This window comes from Hyla sarda, chromosome 6 (assembly GCF_029499605.1).
Source record: "Hyla sarda isolate aHylSar1 chromosome 6, aHylSar1.hap1, whole genome shotgun sequence".
NCBI lineage: Eukaryota > Metazoa > Chordata > Amphibia > Anura > Hylidae > Hyla > Hyla sarda.
Window position 1 is genome coordinate 224,752,762 of NC_079194.1, and position 20,180 is coordinate 224,772,941.

The 20,180-nt window shown below is 44.3% G+C and overlaps 1 protein-coding gene across 1 annotated transcript in view; it reads right to left on the reverse strand.

The window, feature by feature from the left end:
• QSER1 (glutamine and serine rich 1) overlaps nt 1–19,780 on the reverse strand; it is a 90,749-nt gene extending 70,969 nt beyond the window's left edge. The window contains exon 1 of the mRNA XM_056526608.1: nt 19,404–19,780. Within this exon, the coding sequence (XP_056382583.1) occupies nt 19,404–19,507 (104 nt within the window). The 5' untranslated portion in view covers nt 19,508–19,780. The remainder of the gene's footprint in view (nt 1–19,403) is intronic.
• Between the last annotated feature and the right edge of the window lie 400 nt (nt 19,781–20,180).

Genomic DNA, 20,180 nt, shown 5'->3' on the forward strand with positions numbered 1-20,180 from the left:
AACTGCACAGAGTAGAAGAGGTTTGCTATGGGGATTTGCTTCTAAACTGGGCGGTTCCCGAGACACGTGTCATCAGAGAGCACTTAGACAGAAAAGAACAACTCAACTTCAGCAGCTCATAAGTACTGAAAGGATTAAGATTTTTTAATAGAAGTAATTTACAAATCTGTTTAACTTTCTGGAGCCAGTTGATATATAAAGAAAATTTTTTTCCTGGATAACCCCTTTAATTCTTCCAGTACTTATCAGCTGTTGTATGCTCCACAGGAAGTTCTTTTCTTTTTGAATTTCCTTTCTGTCTGACCACAGTGCTCTCTGCTGACACCTCTGTCCATTTTAGGAACTGTCCAGAGTAGGAGCAAATCCCCATAGCAAATCTCTCCTGCTCAGGACCGGTCCTAAAATGGGCAGAGGTGTCAGCAGAGAGCACTGTGGTCAGCCAGAAAGGAAATTCAAAAAGAAAAAAAACTTCCTGTGGATCATACAGCAGCTGATAAGTACTGGAAGGATTAAGATTTTAATAGAAGTAATTTACAAATCCGTTTAACCTTCTGACACCAGTTGATTAAAAAAATAAAAATATTTACCAGGGGAGTACCCCTTTAACGCTTCTGCTGCAGCATCACCACTAGGGAAAAGTTTCCCATGATGCCCTTTGTAACCAAGGGGCTTTCTGTCGTGGTACGTCACATGTTGACAACTGACCATAACTAAAGCTATTATTATTATTATTATTATTATTATTGTTATTATGAAATGTCCTCAAAAGTATTTGCAGACATGGATAAAAGCTCCACGGTCCTGAAGTGTAAACAAAACTTTTCAGTGATAATACCGATATAAAGTATCAGGCATGTGAAATTCATGCTGCCCAAGTCCAATCCATCCTCTGCCATTAGTGGCCTGCTGTGGGGTTTCCTGCATTTGGTCAACTATTATTAACTAATTTATTATTAACTATTATTATTATTATCATCATCATTATCATTAATAGACCAATATCGATTTTTTAGGGCCAATAATCTGTGACCTTTCAGGCCGATAGCCGATAATTTATACCGGAATATCGGTATAAGTTATCGGCTATTTTCCCCCACCTGACCCTGCAGAAGCCGCTGCAGATCAGTGATTTAAAGCGACCGCTTTAAATCAATGAAATGCAGCGGCTTTTGCGGAGCCAGAGACCACCGCCGCCACCCGCTTCTCTCCCCTGCCGGTCCTGGGGTCCTCCCTAGTCCAACCACCACCACTGCTCCATTGCCTCCCCCATCCCCGATTTTATAATTACCTGTTCCCGGGGTCCGTGCTACTTCAGAACAGTGACTCAGCACTTTCATCAGCTGTTCGGGACACAGAACGCTTCAAGACACAGTTTTCTTCACTACACTGGCGGCGTCCTGAGCTGTCACTGTGCGCACTGACGGTGACGTCGTGTTGAGGACGTCACTCGTCATTGCGCTGCGCAGAGCGCAGGAGCCAGAAGTAGCGTGGACCCCGGGAACAGGTAATTATAAAACCGGATGGGGGAGGCAATGGGGCAGCGGTGGCGGTCTCTGGCCGGGGAGGCGGGACAGGTATTATCGGCATGGTAATTGACCAATAATCTCCAAAATCGTGAATATCGGCTGATATCTTCGGCCAAACCGATAATCGGTCGATCCCTAATTATTATTATTTGTATTACGGTATTTAATAATTATTATTTATGCTCAGCATAAGGGTAAAAAAAACAAATAATATACATAGGGGGAGATCAAAACCTGTCTAGAGGAAAAGTTGTTGAGTTGCCCATAGCAACCAGATTGCTTCTTTTAATTCTGAAAAGGCTTCTGAAAAGTGAAAGAAGCGATCTGATTGGTTGCTATGGGCAACTCAGCAAGATTTCCTCTGGATAGGTTTTGATAAATCTCCCCCCATATAATCTACCAAATGTACCAATACAAGGAGTCAGACATTACATCACAGCTAAATAAACACTAGACACAACTTCACGTCTGCCATCTTACTAAGAAACCCCTATATCACCTGCAGAATCCATATAATCCATCACATAAAATCCATCTATAAACACAAGGACAAACCCAATACAGACATTAGGTCTGCCTGGTTACACAGAGCAGCGTCCCCTCTAGGAATACAAATGCTGCTGATGTTACATCTGATGGATACAAATTAACTGAAGATGTGTATATTTAGACTGACCAGAGGTGGCGCCATAGAGAAACTCTACAACAGGACAAGGCAGAAAAATACTGCTGTGAATATGAAGCAGCAGATTAAGGCTCCTTTCACACTATAAAGTCGCGCCGTTTTAAAGATCTGTTATAATGTTCCGTTACAAAAAACGTCCGTTACAAAATCCTATTCAAGTCTATGGGATTTTGTGATTAGCCGTTATCGCCTGTTATGAATAACGGACGTTATTTGTGACGGGAGAAAAAGGATGCAGGTTACGTTTTTTTTTTTCCTGTCACAAATGACGTCCGTTATTCATAACGGGTGATAACGGCTAATTACAAAATCCCATAGACTTGAATAGGATTTTGTAACGGACGGTTTTTTTAAGGGTTTCCGGTGGAAAACTTTTTTTTTTTTTAATCAACTGGTGCCAGAATGTGAAACAGATTTATAAAATTACTTCTATTAAAAAAAAAATCTTACTCCTTCCAGTAATTATTAGCTGCTGAATACTACAGAGGAAATGCTTTTCTTTTTGTAACACAGTGCACTCTGCTGACATCATGACCACAGTGCTCTCTGCTGACACCTCTGTCCATTTTAGGAACTGTCCAGAGCAGCATATGTCTGCTATGAGGATTTTCTCCTACTCCGGACAGTTCCTAAAATGGACAGAGGTGTCAGCAGAGAGCACTGTGGTCATGATGTCAGCAGAGAGCACTGTGTTCCAAAAATAAAAGCATTTCTGCTGCAGTATTGAGTAGCTAATAAGTACTGGAAGGATTAAGATTTTTTTTATAGAAGTAATTTACAAATCTGTTTAACTTTCCTGCACCAGTTGATTAAAAAATAATAATAAATAAATAAAAGTTTTCCACCGGAGTACCCCTTTAAATCGGAGCAACTTTATAGTGTGAAAGCAGCCTAACAGGCAGGGTCATAGATGCAACCTGTGGCTGTCGGTGACATCAAGCTCAGCATGCTGGGAGTTGCAGTTTCACAACAGCTGGGGGAGCGATCCAGGTTGTAAAGAATAGCAGCTGGTAGTTTCTGAATCAAACACAGAGATGAGATCTTTGGTGACAGCTTCTAGCAGCCACCATCATGGTCCCCATATGGACTGCTATTCAGCTTTCCAAAGATGCTGCATCAGATCGAAATCTACATTATTATGTAGAGCAGTGTTTCCCAACCAGGGTGCCTCCAGCTGTTGCAAAACTACAGCTCCCAGCATGCCCGGACAGCCTTCGGCTGTCCGGGCATGCTGGGAGTTGTAGTTTTGCAACAGCTGGAGGCACCCTGGTTGGGAAACACTGATGTAGAGAGTTATTTTTCTTATTGTGCAGTCAGTAGAGTTGAGCGAACTTACAGTACATTGGCTCATAGAGAACCTCGCAGCTCGGCTGTTGAACTAATTTACGCAGACTAAAGTAATCAAGGGCTCCAGTTGCCTGGGAAAGGTGGATACAGACCTAGGAGACCTAAGACATTCTGGGACTTTTCCAGGCAACCAGAGCCCTTGGAAAGCTGAACTAATTTACGCAGACTAAAAACGTAATCAACAGCCGAGCTGTGCGGTTCTCTACGAGCCAATTTACTGTAAGTTCGCTCAACTCTAGCAGTCAGTGTTGGTGTCCGTCTGTACTGCACCTCTAGCATTATTTACATCAATACCATATATAAAAAGGACATAGGCAGTAGAGATGAGCGAACTTACAGTAAATTCGATTCGTCACAAACTTCTCGGCTCGGCGGTTGCTGACTATTCCTGCATAAATTAGTTCAGCATTCAGGTGCTCCCGTGGGCTGGAAAAGGTGGATACAGTCCTAGGAGACTCTTTCCTAGGACTGTATCCACCTTTTCCAGCCCACCGGAGCACCGGAAAGCTGAACTAATTTATGCAGGAAAAGTGAGCAACCGCCGAGCTGAGAAGTTTGTGACAAATCGAATTTACTGTAAGTTCGCTCATCTCTAATAGGAAGGTTTATTAAATCTTGTGCAAAGAGACCAGGTTTAATCCTTTTTAAAAGGCATCTGGAGAAAAAGAAAAAACCTCTCCCCCCACCAAAGAGTCCTAAAGGTTTGATCAGACTTGGTTCACACTGTGGAATGGCTGGATGGAATTTCTGCCAGAAATCATACGGGAAGGCGCTAGGACAGCGCAGACTGCATTGCCATCCCCATAGACAGCAATGCATTTCTGAGCTGATCCGCCGAAAGAGCCACTGAGCCGAATCTTAAAGGGGTATTCCAGGAAAAGTTTCTGAAGTTAAGGTTGTTCTTTTCCGTCTAAGTGCTCTCTGATGACACCTGTCTCGGGAAACGCCCAGTTTAGAATAGGTTTGCTATGGGAATTTGCTTCTAAACTGGGCGTTTCCCGAGACAGGTGTCATCAGAGAGCACTTAGACAGAAAACAACAACCTTAACTTCAGCAGCTCATAAGTACTGAAAGGATTAAGATTTTTTAATAGAAGTAATTTACAAATCTGCTTAACTTTCTGGAGCCAGTTGATATATATATATAAAAAAAAGTTTTTTTCCTGGATAACCCCTTTAAATGTGCAGGGTCCCTGAAACACCTTAAGGGGTCCTGCCCAAAACAAAACTTGATCAATGGGAGTCTCAGCAGTTATTCCCCTATCAGACACATACTGTGGGCAGATAGAAAACAGAAGAAGAAGGACAAAAGAACTCGTATGCTCTCTCGTATGCTGTCGTTAGGTGGAAACGGGGGACCCACCACCTCACCTAATGTGCTGTACCGACCTGCTGAGAGGATGCCACAGTGCAAGCCTAACACTATTGGGAGGTGTGGGTGATGATGAGTGGATGCAGCTCTATCTCCCCTATCCGTGTCCCTTAGGGTACAGAATAATGGAGGAAGAATAGGTGGGGAATTATGTAGAGCACTCCTGCTGTCAAAGGATGGACTCAAAACTCCACGGTTGCACTGGACAATTTATTTAAATATTTTTGGACAACGCGTTTCGGCACTCACATGCGCCTTCTTCAGGTCCACAAAAAGATACTAAAATGATGGTAAGATAAATATAAACATACATCTCAAACATGATGAAAATGAAAATATAGTTTATATAAAAACTTTAAATAAAAACTTTATATGAAGTTAAAAAAAAAAAAAAAAAAAAAGAAGAGTAGCCCATATATCAAGTGTGTTTAGTAATAACATTTATATCAATAATATAGTCACTGTCCCTGCAGAAAATATGCCCAGATATATACAAACAGGGACACAAGCATAGAAGTGTTGTTCATCTGTTCATCGGGTTTCAAAGTCCACATAGAGATTAGGGCAAAAACCTGATTTACAGATGAACAACACTTCTATGCTTGTGTCCCTGTTTGTATATATCTGGGCATATTTTCTGCAGGGACAGTGACTATATTATTGATATTACTATTAATTTTATTACTAAAGACACTTGATATATGGGCTACTCTTTTTTACTTCATATAAAGTTTATTTTTCAAGTTTTAATATCAAACCATTTTAATTTTCAGCATGTTCGACATGTATGTTTATATTTAGTTATCTTACCATCATTTTAGTATCTTTTTGTGGACCTGATGAAGGCGCATGTGAGTGCCGAAACGCGTTGTCCAAAAATATTTCAATAAATTGTCCTGTGCAACCGTGGCGTCTTGAGTCCATCCTTTCACAGTAGGAGCGTTCTACAAAATTCCCCACCTTTATCCACCGATTCTTCCATACTGTGGGCAGGTGATAGTTTCTCCCAAAATTATAACCTCTTCTAAAAAAAAAAAAAAAAAAAAAATGGCCACCTGGGCGTTCAACGGTTAGTGTCATTTCCCCACAGGAAAATATGGTATGCCACCATTCAGGACAGATTAGGTCAGAAAGGAATCCACTCATTGAGATCAGCTCCACCATTCCGGTTCACAGAGATGGGTTGTGAGCAGAGGACCCCCCCCCTCTACAATGTACATGTGCCCAAACCAAAAGGTTAGGGGTTATGGTCTTGAGACGAACCTAAACTATCGCAGCTAAGACAAATATACCAATGTCAATTCCACAGATTCTCTAGCATCTTCATATGGATTGACATCTAGGTATTCTCTGGATTAAAAGTCCGCAAAGCCTAGAGAACCACGCACCACACCCCAATAAACACCTAAAACCCTCCATAAATACGGCCATTGTTCTCGCACACTGCTGAAGACGTTCCCTGCACTCCGGAATCCTCAGGAATGAAGCCTTATTCACACACGTCAGATTGGACACAAACTTTAGGGCAGATTCCACACAGAGATCCACATCAATCTTGACACCAATCCAAACCGCATACTTGTGTTTGTTGTTTCTGCCACTATCCACATGCAACATTGCATGGATTGTGTGTGTAAGTATTGAAATAAGTAGCAAGCAATTGTTTCTACATATTCCCTGTGTAAAGGCCAAGGATTAGGCTGGGTTCACATCACGTTTTTACCAATACGGGACCACATATGGCTTGGGGGAGCTAAAACCTTGCGCTCCAGTATCCCTGCCGTATGTCGCCCGTATGTAATTCATTTCAATTACCCGACCGGAGTGAGACACTGACTCCGGTTGGCTCATTTTTGCCCCGTATGCGGTTTTCCATCGGACCTCAAACCGTGGTCCACTACGGTTTTAGGTGCAGTGGGAAAACTGCCTACGGGGCAAAAATGAGCCAACCGGAGTCAGTGTCTCACTCCGGTCGGGTAATTGAAATGAATTACATACGGGCGACATACGGCAGGGATACTGGAGCGCAAGGTTTTAGCTCCCCCAAGCCATATGTGGTCCCGTATTGGTAAAAACGTGATGTGAACCCAGCCTTAGTCCTGTGGAACGATACAAGTGTTAATCCTTAAAGAGGTACTACACTGGAAAACATTTTTTTTTTTTTTTTTTTTTTTTTTTAACCAACTGGTTCCATAAAGTTAAAACAGATTTGTAAATTACTTCTATTAAAAAAAAATTAAGAATAAAAACTTAATCCTTCCAGTACTTATCAGCTGCGGTATACTACAGAGGAAGTTCTTTTCTTTTTGAATTTCCTTTCTGTCTGACCGCAGTGCTCTCTGCTGACACCTCTGTCTATTTCAGGAACTGTCCGGAGAAGGAGAGGTTTACTATGGGGATTTGCTCCTACTCTGGACACTTCCTAAAATGGACAGAGGCGTCAGCAGAGAGCACTGTGGGCAGACAAAAGAAAATTAAAAAAAGAAAAAGAACTTTCTGTGGATCATAACAGAAGCTGATAAGTACTGAAAGGATTAAGATGTTTTAATAGAAGCAATTTACAAATGTGTTTGACTTTCTGGTACCAGTTAATAAAATAATACTAATAAAATATTCTAATACAATAAATAAAATACTAATAAAATAATAAAATATAATAATAATAAAATAAATAATAATAATAATAATAATAATATATATATTTTCCAGTGGAGTACCTCTTTAAGTGGATCCACAGCAAACTGCAAATAAGCAGCAGACATCTATGGATCAGCCAGAGAAATACACAAAATTGATCAGTAACAAGTGACCATACCCTAGCACGCTGCTCAGTCTTGCAGATCGTTTTCTGTAGTATATATTGATATATATATATATATAGCTCTGTTTATATACATGAAATGTAGAACATCATAGGGATCCACAGCTAAATTCATGTGAGATTCAAATGTGAACAAGGCCTTAAACTGATAATTGGCAGCTGCTTATACTTTTCTATAAAGCAGAATATGGGATAACTCGCTTTCTGGGAGGAACAGATCATCTTTCTAAACTCCTGTGGCCCAAACCTGAACTATTGAACTATGGAGAAATCCTGCCAAAACCCTTTTACTATTTTTAGCACAAGTGTAGAAAAAAAATAATATGGATTGCCTCTCTCCGTTACCAATTTCCTCCTCTGATCCAGAATGTTACAGGGATTACAGATGGTACATAATGCACAAACTAGGACTGAACGCTCAAGATGCCATCCAGGTACCAGCTCCACGCCTTATAGTATTAGGACATCAACCTCCAACTCTCCAAAGTGCAGATCCTGGGCACATGCCCAAATAAGCCTGTACAGCCACATGGTACTACATTACAGCAGCGCTCTCCAGCTGTCACAAATACAACTCCCAAAATGCTTGGATCTGTCAGGGCATGCTGAGAATTGTAGTGTAGATTAAAAGCCACTGCTCTATGGATAAACGTGACTAGAAAAAGCAGACTGTTCTTTGGGGTCCAACGAAGAAAAAGTATGGGGAGTATTTATCAAGGGTGGTGTAGGAGAACTATTTTTTTTTTTACAGCTTTAAAGGGGTACTCCCGTGGAAAACTGCTATGGGGATTTTCTCCTGCTCTGGACAGTTCCTAAAATGGACAGCAGAGGTCAGCAGAGAGCACTGTGGTCATGACATCAGAGGAAATGCATTTGTTTTTTGGATTTCTCTGTAGTATACAGCCCCTAAAAAGTACTGGAAGGGTTGAGATTTTTTAATAGAAGTGATTTACAAATCTGTTTAACTTTCTGACACCAGTTGATTTAAAATAAATAAATAAAGTTTTCCACAGGAGTACCCCTGTACTTAAGGCAGTGGTGTCCAAACTGCGGGCCTCTAGATTTAGCAAAACTACGACTCCCAGCATGCCCGGACAGCCGTAGGCTGTCCGGGCATGCTGGGAGTCGTAGTTTTGCAACATCTGGAGGGCCACAGTTTGGACACCACTGCCTTAAGGACCAATTTTGGCCTTAAAAGGAGTACTCCACTGGATAATATTTTCCTTTAAAATCAACTGGTGCCAGAAGTTATTTACAAATCTGTTTAAATTTTCTATTAAAAAAATCTTAAAGGGATAATCCAGGAAAAAACTTTTTTGACACGTGTCTTGGGAACCGCCCAGATTAGAAGCAAATCCCCATAGCAAACCTCTTCTAAACTGGGCAGTTCCCGAGACAGGTGTAATCAGAGAGCACTTAGACAGATAAGAACAACCTTTACTTCAGAAGCTCATAAGTACTGAAAGGATTACGATTTTTTAATAGAAGTAATTTACAAATCTGTTTAACTTTCTGGAGCCAGTTGATATAGAGAGATATATATAAAAAAAAGTTTTCCTGGATAACCCCTTTAATCCTTAGAGTACCTATCAGCTGCTATGTACTACAGAGGAAGTTCTTTTCTTTTCGAATTTCCTTTCTGTCTGACCACAGTGCTCTCTGCTGACACCTCTGTCTATTTCAGGAACTGTCCGGAGCAGGATAGGTTTGCTATGGGGATTTTCTCCTACTTTAAACAGTTCCTGAAATAGACAGAGGTGTCAGCAGAGAGCACTGTGGTCAGACAGATAGGAAATTCAAAAAGAAAAGAACTTCCTCTGTAGTATACAGCAGCTGATAAGTGCTGGAAGGGTTAAGATTTTTTTTTTAATAGAAGTAAATTCCACATCTGTTTTACTTTCTGACACCAGTTTATTTAAAAGAAAATCCGATCAACTATTCAAACGCCCGCAATGCCGCAGATGGCGTGAACTGTATTGATCATGACATCTGAGGGGTTAATGGCGGACTTCAGCACGATCACTGACGTCCGCCATTACCGGCGGGTCCCTGGCTGCTGATAGCTGCCGGGACCTGCTGTGCATGATGCGAGCACCACTCTGGTGCTCGTGTACCAGGTCGTACATTTATGTCCTGTGTTCTTGAGCGGTTAATTTATGTGGTAGTAATGTGTATGTGCGCCAAATTTTTTAATATATAGAAAAGTATCCAGCACCAGGAAGGCAGGTAAAATTCCTCTTTTATTGTGGCATCAATAAAAATAGGATACACAGGAACGTAGTAGCCAATCGTTTCGGGCTATGGTGCCCTTAGTCATTGCATGCCATGACTAAGGGCGCCATAGCCCGAAACTCGTAGGCTACTACGTTCCTGTGTATCCTATTTTTATTGATGCCACAATAAAAGAGGAATTTTATCTGCCTTCCTGGTGCTGGACATTTTTCTATATTGCTGTTCGTTTACGGAAGGGCATGCCACCCTCCAGTCCGAGCACGGGAACCAGGGGCGAGGATTCGAGCAGAACTACACCATACCAGAAATTTTTAAATATGGCTGTAGTGCACTTTTTTTTTTTTATTACACCGCAGTACACCACTTTGTATGGTTCCTCTGCTGCATCTTTTTCTGCAACAATTTGTAGGCTGGGTTCACACTATGTTTGTAGTGTACGGGTGCCATTTCAGGTTGGGAGGAGCGAAAATGTACCCCAGCCAGATCCGGCCGCTCCTGTACCCCAGCCAGATCCGGCTGGAACCCCATTCATCGAAATGAGCCGACTGGAGTCAAACACTGACTACGGTCCACTAATTTTTGCCCCGTTTACGTTTTTTCCACCACACCTAAAACCTTGGTATACCAGTTAAAGGGGTACTACGGTGCTTAGACATCTTATCCCCTATCCAAAGGATAGGGGATAAGATGCCTGATCGCAGGAGTCCCGCCGCTGGGGACCCCTGTAATCTTGCACGCGGCACCCCGTTTGTAATCAGTCCCCGGAGCGTGTTTGCTCCGGGTCTGATTACCGGCGACCACAGGGCCGGCGGCGTGTGACGTCACGCCTCCGCCCCAGTGTGACCTCACGCTCCGCCCCTCAATGCAAGCCTACGGGAGGGGCATTGAGATGAATGGGGTTCCAGCCGGCTGGGGTACGGGAGCGGCCAGTTTTCGCTCCTCCCAACCAGATCCGTCACCCGTACACTACAAACGTAGTGTTAACCCAGACTTAGAAATGCTTTCCACAGCTAGTTTTGTAAGCCAGGTCAGGGCAGCTGTAGATTTGCAACAAATTGAGGCCTTTGAAATTTGTTTACTAAGTCCTACATGATGAATTCTTAACCACTCAGAACACAACATGAGGTTGACATACCTACGCAATCATAAGGAAATAAAACGTTTTTAAAAAGTAACTGCAACAAATTTTGAGAAAAAAAAATTATATATAGTATGAGGACAATGAAATTTCCAACTATACATTCAAGAAATAAATCTAGGTTAGGGCTGTCAATTTGGAAAAACTCCGGGGGTGGGCGAGACGTCACGAGGGGGCGGGCGAGACGTCACGAGGGGGCGGGCGAGACGTCACGAGGGGGCGGGCGAGACGTCACGAGGGGGCGGGCGAGACGTCACGAGGGGGCGGGAGAGACGTCACGAGGGGGCGGGAAAGACGTCACGAGGGGGCGGGAAAGACGTCACGAGGGGGCGGGAAAGACGTCACGAGGGGGCGGGAAAGACGTCACGAGGGGGCGGGCGAGACGTCACGAGGGGGCGGGCGAGACGTCACACCTGGTGGCCGCTAACACAGAAGCCCGCACACCGCGTTCGGAGTAATGAACTTCCGGATGCTGTGAGCGGAGCTCCGAAAGTCAGGGCAGCGCACAACCCCTTTAATCACATGGTATTAGAAAGATTATTTTCTTCAGCCACCAATCTAAGGAGGCTTTTACCTGATGTGGAATTTGAAATCTCTTCTCTAAAGACAGTTGGAATCTGTCCCATACTTTCAAAATCAAGGATCGAAGGGATCTCGAATGGCTTTGAGCCCATGGTACTGCCAGTATACAGGATGTCATTGCCCCCAAGACTGACATGGCTGTTCTTATAGGACAAGAAATTTTCCGTATCAGATTTTTTTATTTTCAGCTGAAGGAAGTGAATCTTATCTTCTGGGAGAAAGGTCTTGTTTCTCCGAATTTAGGATCATGCCCAGAAATGTCTTCTTCTTGCTGGAATTAAGTCTGACTTCTGGCAGTTTACGATCCAGCCGAGGTTCTGAAGACCAGACAGAGTAAGGGTACGTTCAGACGAGCGGATTTGCAGTGTATTTTACGCTGCAGATCCGCCGATGAAGGACCTCTATATGCTGGCTTTACATGTGCCTGCTTGGAGCGGCAATACGCTACTACGTGCAGACACACTGAAACGATGTGAGTCGCCACGCATGAGCGGTGTACTCGCACACATTGCGGCCGCTCCCCCTACTCAATGAGCTGCGGCGATGTGCGAGTATACTGCGCATGCGCGCGGCGACTCACACATCACAGTGTACATGTAAAGCACATGTAAAGCCAGCATATAGAGGTCCTTCAGCGGCAGATCCGCTGCGAAATACGCTGCGAAAATCCGCTTGTCTGAACATACCCTTAGAAGGAGTACTGATGAAGTGTCTCCTCTGACGGAGCAATAATCAGTAAATCGCTAGGTAAGAAAATATTAAAATTCCTTTTTGTCTCAGATGAGCAATCACCTCTACCATTACTTTGCATAAATATCCTCGGGGCGGAGAATATTCCGAAAGGAAGGGCCTAAAATTGAGAATGGAGGGTAGAGCGATTGTGTTGAATTGCAAACCTGAGGTATTTTTGATGAGAGGGATGAATTGGTAGGTGGAAGAATCTTTTAGATCGATGATGCACATCCAGGCGTCTGTGAATCAGAGGTTTGGCTGTATTCAGTGTATCCATCTCTAACCTTTTGTATGAAATAAACTGGTTTAGATTTATAATAGTTCTGAACTTGCCGTTTGGCTTGGGCACCAAAAATAGATGGGAGTAGTGACCCAGAGCTTGTTCCAAGATGGGGACCGGAATGACAGACCCTAGAGAGAAGAGATCCTTTATGCCTGAAAAGAGACGTTTGTTTAAAATGTCTGATCCAAGATTTGTAGAACAAAATCTTGGAGGAGGTAGGCTGATAAACCCTTCTGTATCTCAGATATGGAATTTAGAATTAAGTGATTTTTTGTGATCTGGGGCCACTGGTGACTGAATAGAGAGAGCGTTCCTCCCACAAGATTGTCATTGCTTTTTGTTATCAGAATTGGGATTGAGGATAAAGTCTTTGCTTTTCCCTCCTTTGGGATAGCTCCAGCAGCCTCCTTTACCTTTCCCCTTTATATTATTTGTTCCTATTAAAGGAACACATTTTTTTAAATTTGTTTAGGTTTTTCTGGATAGGAAAACCTTTTTTCCTGTCAGCTGCCTGTTCTAGAATTTTTTCAAGGACCGGGCCAAAGATAAGATTACCATGGAAGGGGATGGCACAAAGCTTAAAGGACATCTGTAGTGCAATATAACTTATCCCCTATCCGAAGTTATAGATCGCGGGGGGTCCGAGCACTGAGGCCCCCCGGGATCTCCTGGATGGAGCCACAGCAGTATGCTGGAAATGGGGCATTCCGTCCCCGCATGAGGCGGTGGACGACACGCCCCCTCCATGTACCCCAGAGAGATACATGGTGGGGGGAGTGTCTGCCGCGGCTTTCTGCTGGGGACGAAACTTCACTTCCTGCAGACTGCGCGGCCCCGTCCAGGAGATCCCGGGGGGCCCCAGCGCTCGGACCCACCGTGATCTATAACTTATCCCCTATCCTTTGCATAGCGGATAAGTTATTTTGCGCTGGAATGCTCCTTTAACCTTAGAGGTAGAGTCCACTTGTCAATTTTAACCCATAGGGCCCTTCTAGCAGTGCTAGATAAGGGGGTGACTTTTGCCGCAAACGGAAATTGATTCTGCTGACGCATCCACCAAAAATGCTGTGGCTGTGCTATGTTTTACCATTGTAATGGAAGATCAAATATTTTCTCTAGATGTTTTATTGAGCAAATGGCTCTAACCATATAAAGAGACCTGGCTACAGTAGTAGCTGCAATATTGGGGTTGATTAGAGCCGAAGAGGCTTCCCAGGATCTTTTTAGAAGACCATCCATTTTGCGGGTGTCTTTAAGCTGAGCCGCATCCTCAAATGGAAGCGCTGTACTTTTAACAACTTTAGAAAGCTGCACATCCATTTTTGGAGGTTCACTCCACATATTTACTTCATTGGAGGTCAAAGGGGAAACGGTTGCGTAATACTTTAGTAATCTGCAAGCGCCTCTGCGGAACCTGCCAATCATCTGTGATAAGCGTTTTTATGCTATCCTGAACTGAAAAAATCTTTAGTTTTTTTGAGGTTTCAGACCGGCAAACATCCTGTCCTGAACAGACGTAGGTTCTGGAGTATCTATTATATTCATGGCATTTCTTACAGCAGTAAGTTAGGCATCTGTATCTTCAGAAGATAAATTATATTTGTTATCATCCCTCTTAGGAGGAGTCTCTAATTTCACCCTCTTCTTCAGAGAAAGTAACACCAGAATTCAAATCTTCACTAGACCCTGAGTCGGAGTCCAAAACAATAGAAGTTTGCTATTTTGGTGGAGGAGGTTCAGCGACAGTAGCGGGAGCGGAGGTACTAGGCAGTGCTGTAGCTATGGCAGATTGTACTTGCTGACTAATAAGTGAATGAAGCTCATCCATAAAGAATGGAGATTCTTGGAAAACAATTCGGTCAGTGCCAGCCTTATAAAGGGGTTTAGGATGGGTATCCAGTAGTACCACAGCAGATTCCACATTTAGATTCCTTAACAGTTTCTTTAGAGGATTCTCTTTCTTTTGATTTATACTTTATGACTGAGAGGGATGTAGGATGGAACAGAGGAGCAATTTATACTCCTCTGTCCAAATTTGGTGCCCCTCCAGGCTTCTCCAGCATTCCCGGTGGGCACCGCCATCTTGGGGGAGGGACTTCGGGTCCCCAGCCAATGCCTGAGCACACGCATCCGTGCGCCCGGCAGCATGGAGCCCAGAACAGCCAGGGAGCTTCAAGGAGAACAGAGACCGGCCGGAACAGGATTCCTGCTGCATAAACCCGGGCAACAACCAGGAACCAGGAGACAACAACCCAGAGGAAGCACGACCCGGTGCAGCACAGGGGGAGGGAGATGCCAGCATGACCGAATCCCTCACTGCCTGGCAGCCCCGTCTGGAGCAGAAGCCAGCCCACCAGAGGAAAGAACCTCACTCTCCGTGTATACTCCTAGGAACAGGAAACACTGAGGGGTGGATGGGGCGGGGCCTATTTAACCTCTCTGTGTGTCCTGTCCCTATTAGAGATACAGGGGAGAATCTCATGGTGGTGCTGTCATGATGAGGACATGAAAAGCTGACAAAACCTATGTATTTTAATGCTCAATGCGTTTTGCATGGAGTGCAATGTTAAGGAAGAAAGATCCCAAAAATGGGAAGCACCGTACCCAAAACCGTAGACGGCCACGGTTTTGCGCACGGGAAAAAAAACAAAAAAACCTACAAGATCAAAACTGTACACAACTAGATGTACCCGGTTGTGTACAGGATGTTAATGAATACGTTTGTTGATATGGTTGCATACGGTTTTCACAATGAAAATGGCAACGGTATGTGTGTGTGTATATATATATATATATATATATATATATATATATATATAAACATGATGTAAATGCACCCTTAGCCTAAATCTGTCACTAAATATGTATGTGTCACCTTCATCCTATGTTCTCATGGCCAAAATTCTGCTATTCCACAAAAATTCCATTCTGCAAAGCTTGCTGTGAAATATCTGCAGTTTTGCTGAATTTCGGCAGAGTTTCTGTGCTCAAAACAAAATTCTTTAAATTTTACAGAATTCCTGGTGGAATCCCATTGAACTCAATGCGGCTTGAACTTTCGGCAGAACTGTGTTTTGAGCACACAGAAACTGTGCCGAAAGTTCAAGCCGCATTGAGTTCAATGGGATTCCACCAGGAATTCTGTAAAATTTAAAGACACGTTCAATGTCCGGAAAGCAGCATCCCTGCAGCCAAAATTCTTCCGTGTGAATGGGACTGCGAAATTCCCATTTAATTCCACGTGCCGCTTTACCCTTATTATGACATTACTGGAGAAGGCCTCAAGGAGGTTAAAAAAAATAAAAAATAAAAATAAAAAACATTTGCACAATCAAGCAAAGAGTTTCAGAAAATAAACGCCCCGCGCTATCGATCTCTGCCCAAACCGGGTGTTCAATATGAGCCACGTGATCACACCGATTGGTTAATAAGATCAATCCCAATACATATTTCTACCTGCAATTTTATCACGTCACCCTTCTGCCCTTTTAAAATACCTTTCTCTGCATAAAACTAAATTTTTATTTAAGTTTTTAATTTACTTCTTTTTTTTTATTATTATTATTTTTTATTAATGACCGCAAAATGAAAGATATCCCCACCTAGGCTTCCTTCACACTGCCGTTGTGACACAGTAGTGTGACGTCTGTCAGGGAACCCAGGGAGAATAGCGGGAGGAAATAATACATCATTACACGTTTTTACCTTCCGCTACTACCGTCAAAAAACAATGGCGCCAGACGGACCCCACCCCATAATAGCAAATGGGATCTGTCGGAACCTGTTGTTTCCAGTTGTGCCCTGTCAAAAATTATGTCTGTTAAGGCAAAGAAATTAAAAATAAAAAGTGCCTGACGGATGTTAACGACACAACGTCAGTGTGAAAGGGGCCTTAGTTATACCAAGGAAAAGTTGTATCAGTTAAAGGGGTTCTCCGGTGCTTACACATCTTTTCCCCTATCCAAAGGATAGGGGATAAGATGCCTGATCGTGGGAGTCCCGCCGCTGGGGACCCCCGGGATCATGCACACGGCACCCCGTTTGTAATCAGTCCCCGGAGCGTGTTCGCTCCGGGTCTGATTACGGTCGACCGCAGGGCCGGCGGCGTGTGATGTCACGCCTCTGCCCCCGTGTGACGTCACGCTCCGCCCCTCAATGCAAGCCTATGGGAGGGTGCATGATAGCTGTCACGCCCCCTCCCGTAGGCTTGCATTGAGGGGCGGAGCGTGACATCACACGGGGGGGGGGGGGAGGCGTGACGTCACATGCTCCGGGGACTGATTACAAACTGGGTGCCGCGTGCATGATTCCGGGGGTCCCCAGCTGCAGGACTCCCGCGATCAGGCATCTTATCCCCTATCCTTTGGATAGGGGAAAAGATGTGTAAGCACCGGAGAACCCCTTTAAGACTATGGGACATGTTATATACAAACTGTATTCCTACAAAGGTTGGCAAAAGTTATTCTGATAAATAAAAGCAGTGCATCCTGTATTAGTCTGTATCTGAAGCTGGCCATACATATAAGATCAGCGTTGCTCAACTAGGGTGCCTCCAGCTATTGCAAAACTACAACTTCAAGCATGCCCGGACAGCCAAAGGCTGTCCGGGCATGCTTAAAGTTGTAGTTTTGCAACAGCTGGAGGCACCCTAGTCGGCAATCACGAAGATTAAATGAGCAGAACTCGCCAGGCCCGGCCACCCTTTTGGTCTTAGGAAGATAAGTTGCCACAAAAGGGATTTCCCAGGTGATTGCCTTCTTCTTGTTGAGAACACATGCACGCTTTGCTGACTCGAACGTGCATGTGTAATCGGGGGAGAGGAATAAGTATTACCTGAAGAAGCATTCAGCTGACAGCCCTAGAGTGCCCGTCTTGGTGCCAAATGCACCACACAAAACCATGGCAGCAGTAATCAAGACCAGGGACTAGAACCGTACCACAGGTAAGAACGACATCACATTTCACTACCCGATGGAGGGGTGAAGCCAGATCTCTGTTTTATCCTCCATTATCACAAATGGGGGGACTAGGCAAAAATAAAAATCTTTTTTTGCTTTCTATAATTAGATGAGAGTGCTATGCATGATTAAAGGGGTACTCCGGTGGAAAACCTTTTTTTATGAACTGGTGCCAGAATGTTAAACAGATTTTTAAATGACTTCTATTTAAAAATCTTAATCCTTCCAGTAGTTATTAGCAGCTGTTTGCTACAGAGGAAGTGCTTTTCTTTTTTCATTTATTTTTTGTCTTGTCCACAGTGCTCTCTCTGCTGACACCTCTGTCCATGTCAGGAACTGTCCAGAGGCGCATAGGTTTGCAATAGGGATTTTCTCCTGCTCTGGACAGTTCTCGACATGGACAGAGGTGTCAGCAGAGAGCACTGTGGGCAACACAAAAAAGAAATTCAAAGAGAAAAGAATTTCCTATGTAGTATTCAGCTGCTAATAAGTACTGGAAGGGTAAAGATTTTTTAATAGAAGTAATTTACAAATCTGTTTAACTTTCTGGCACCAGTTCATTTACAAAAAAAAAAAAGTTTACCACTGGAGTACCCCTTAAATGTCAGGATGGCACTGCCAGGACTACATAGAGAAGTGGTCTCCAAACTGTGGGCCTCTAGTTGTTGCAAAACTACAACTCCCTGCATGCTGGGAGTTGTAGTTTTACAACAGCTGGAGATCCCCAGTTTGAAAACTACTGGCACAGAGCCTTAAACTGTCCGAGCATTATGGGAGTTGTAGTTTTGCAACAGCTGTAGGTTCACAGTTTGGAGACTGGTGACATAGGATGATCAGGATATGATGGGAGTTGTAGTTTTGCAGCAGCTGGAGGTTCAGTTTGGAGACTGGTGACATAGGATGATCAGGATATGATGGGAGTTGTAGTTTTGCAGCAGCTGCAGGTTCACAGTTTGGAGACTGGTGACATAGGATGATCAGGATATGATGGGAGTTGTAGTTTTGCAGCAGCTGGAGGTTCAGTTTGGAGACTGGTGACATAGGATGATCAGGATATGATGGGAGTTGTAGTTTTGCAGCAGCTGCAGGTTCACAGTTTGGAGACTGGTGACATAGGATGATCAGGATATGATGGGAGTTGTAGTTTTGCAGCAGCTGGAGGTTCTCTGACTTGGACGCCCTGGATTTTATAGGAATTCCTCAATGTACATATAGGTTGTATAAAACCCCTAGTCCATAGGGGAAAGTGGAAACCATCATATTGTGGGCAGAAAAGTTGAAATGTCCTGCCAGGGTCACCAGCTGTTAGGGGCACCATGTGTGGTGAGCATAAAGCGACCTGTAACACTCCAGCTGTTGTGGAACTACAACTCCCAGCAACCCCGGAGGGTCACAGGCTGCCAGGGCCCGCTGGGAGTTGTAGTTTCTCAGCAGTCGGGAGAGCCACAGGTTGCAGATCATACAGGTAGGTGAAGGAGTCCGGCCGGAGCACATGTGTCACCCTCGGGTCACAGCCTCCATACACGCCCGGATCGTGTGTCAGGCCTGCTGCTGGGGAGGATTCCCGGGCTGTGCTATCTGACCTCCCCAGCTATGGCTCCTCAGATCGGGCCCCTCCCTCACTCCCATCTCCGCTCGCTTGGTGATAGGGAATCCCGGCCTAGAGCACTAGGCCTCTCATCCCCGGACTTTCCTGCGACATCTCCCCGCCGGGGTCGCTCCTCTTACCTGGGTTTGATCCCGGCCGCGCTCCGATCGTAGGCCCAGGCGGCGGGGGAGGCTGGGGCCAGCGGGTCGGTGAAGGTGGGAGTCGGGTAGTTCCTGTCCATCATCCGGGAGAGGCTGCGGTTCTTCGCTGGCAGCCCCCTCACATCGTCCCCGGGAGGCGGTGACGCAGTGGGCCGTGTTATGGCGGCGGGGGGGTCACGTCAGGCTCTCACTCCGTGGGATTGAAGTGCATGCTGAGCCCGGAGCTGCTCCCCATGTTGGTTTATTTCCCAGGATGCATCGGTCATGGCGCCTCCTCCCTCTCCCCCTTCTGGTAGCAGCGGCCTAGTGCAGGCCAAACTGAGCTCCACGGCCCCCTCCATGGGGGACAGCGGGGGACGTCATCACCTCAGCCCCCGGCGTGGTGTGCGGGACAGGCGGCTACACAGGCCGACACATCCGTACACAACGTATATACACAGCGTACAAACAAAAACATAATATACCCATCATACATACTGTATACATATAAACATACATACTGTACACAACGTGTATACATATAAACATCATACCTACTGTACACAACGTGTATACATATAAACATCATACATACTGTACACAACGTGTATACATATAAACATCATACATACTGTACACAACGTGTATACATATAAACATCATACATACTGTACACAACATCTATACATATAAACATCATACATACTGTACACAACGTGTATACATATAAACATCATACATACTGTACACAACGTGTATACATATAAACATCATACA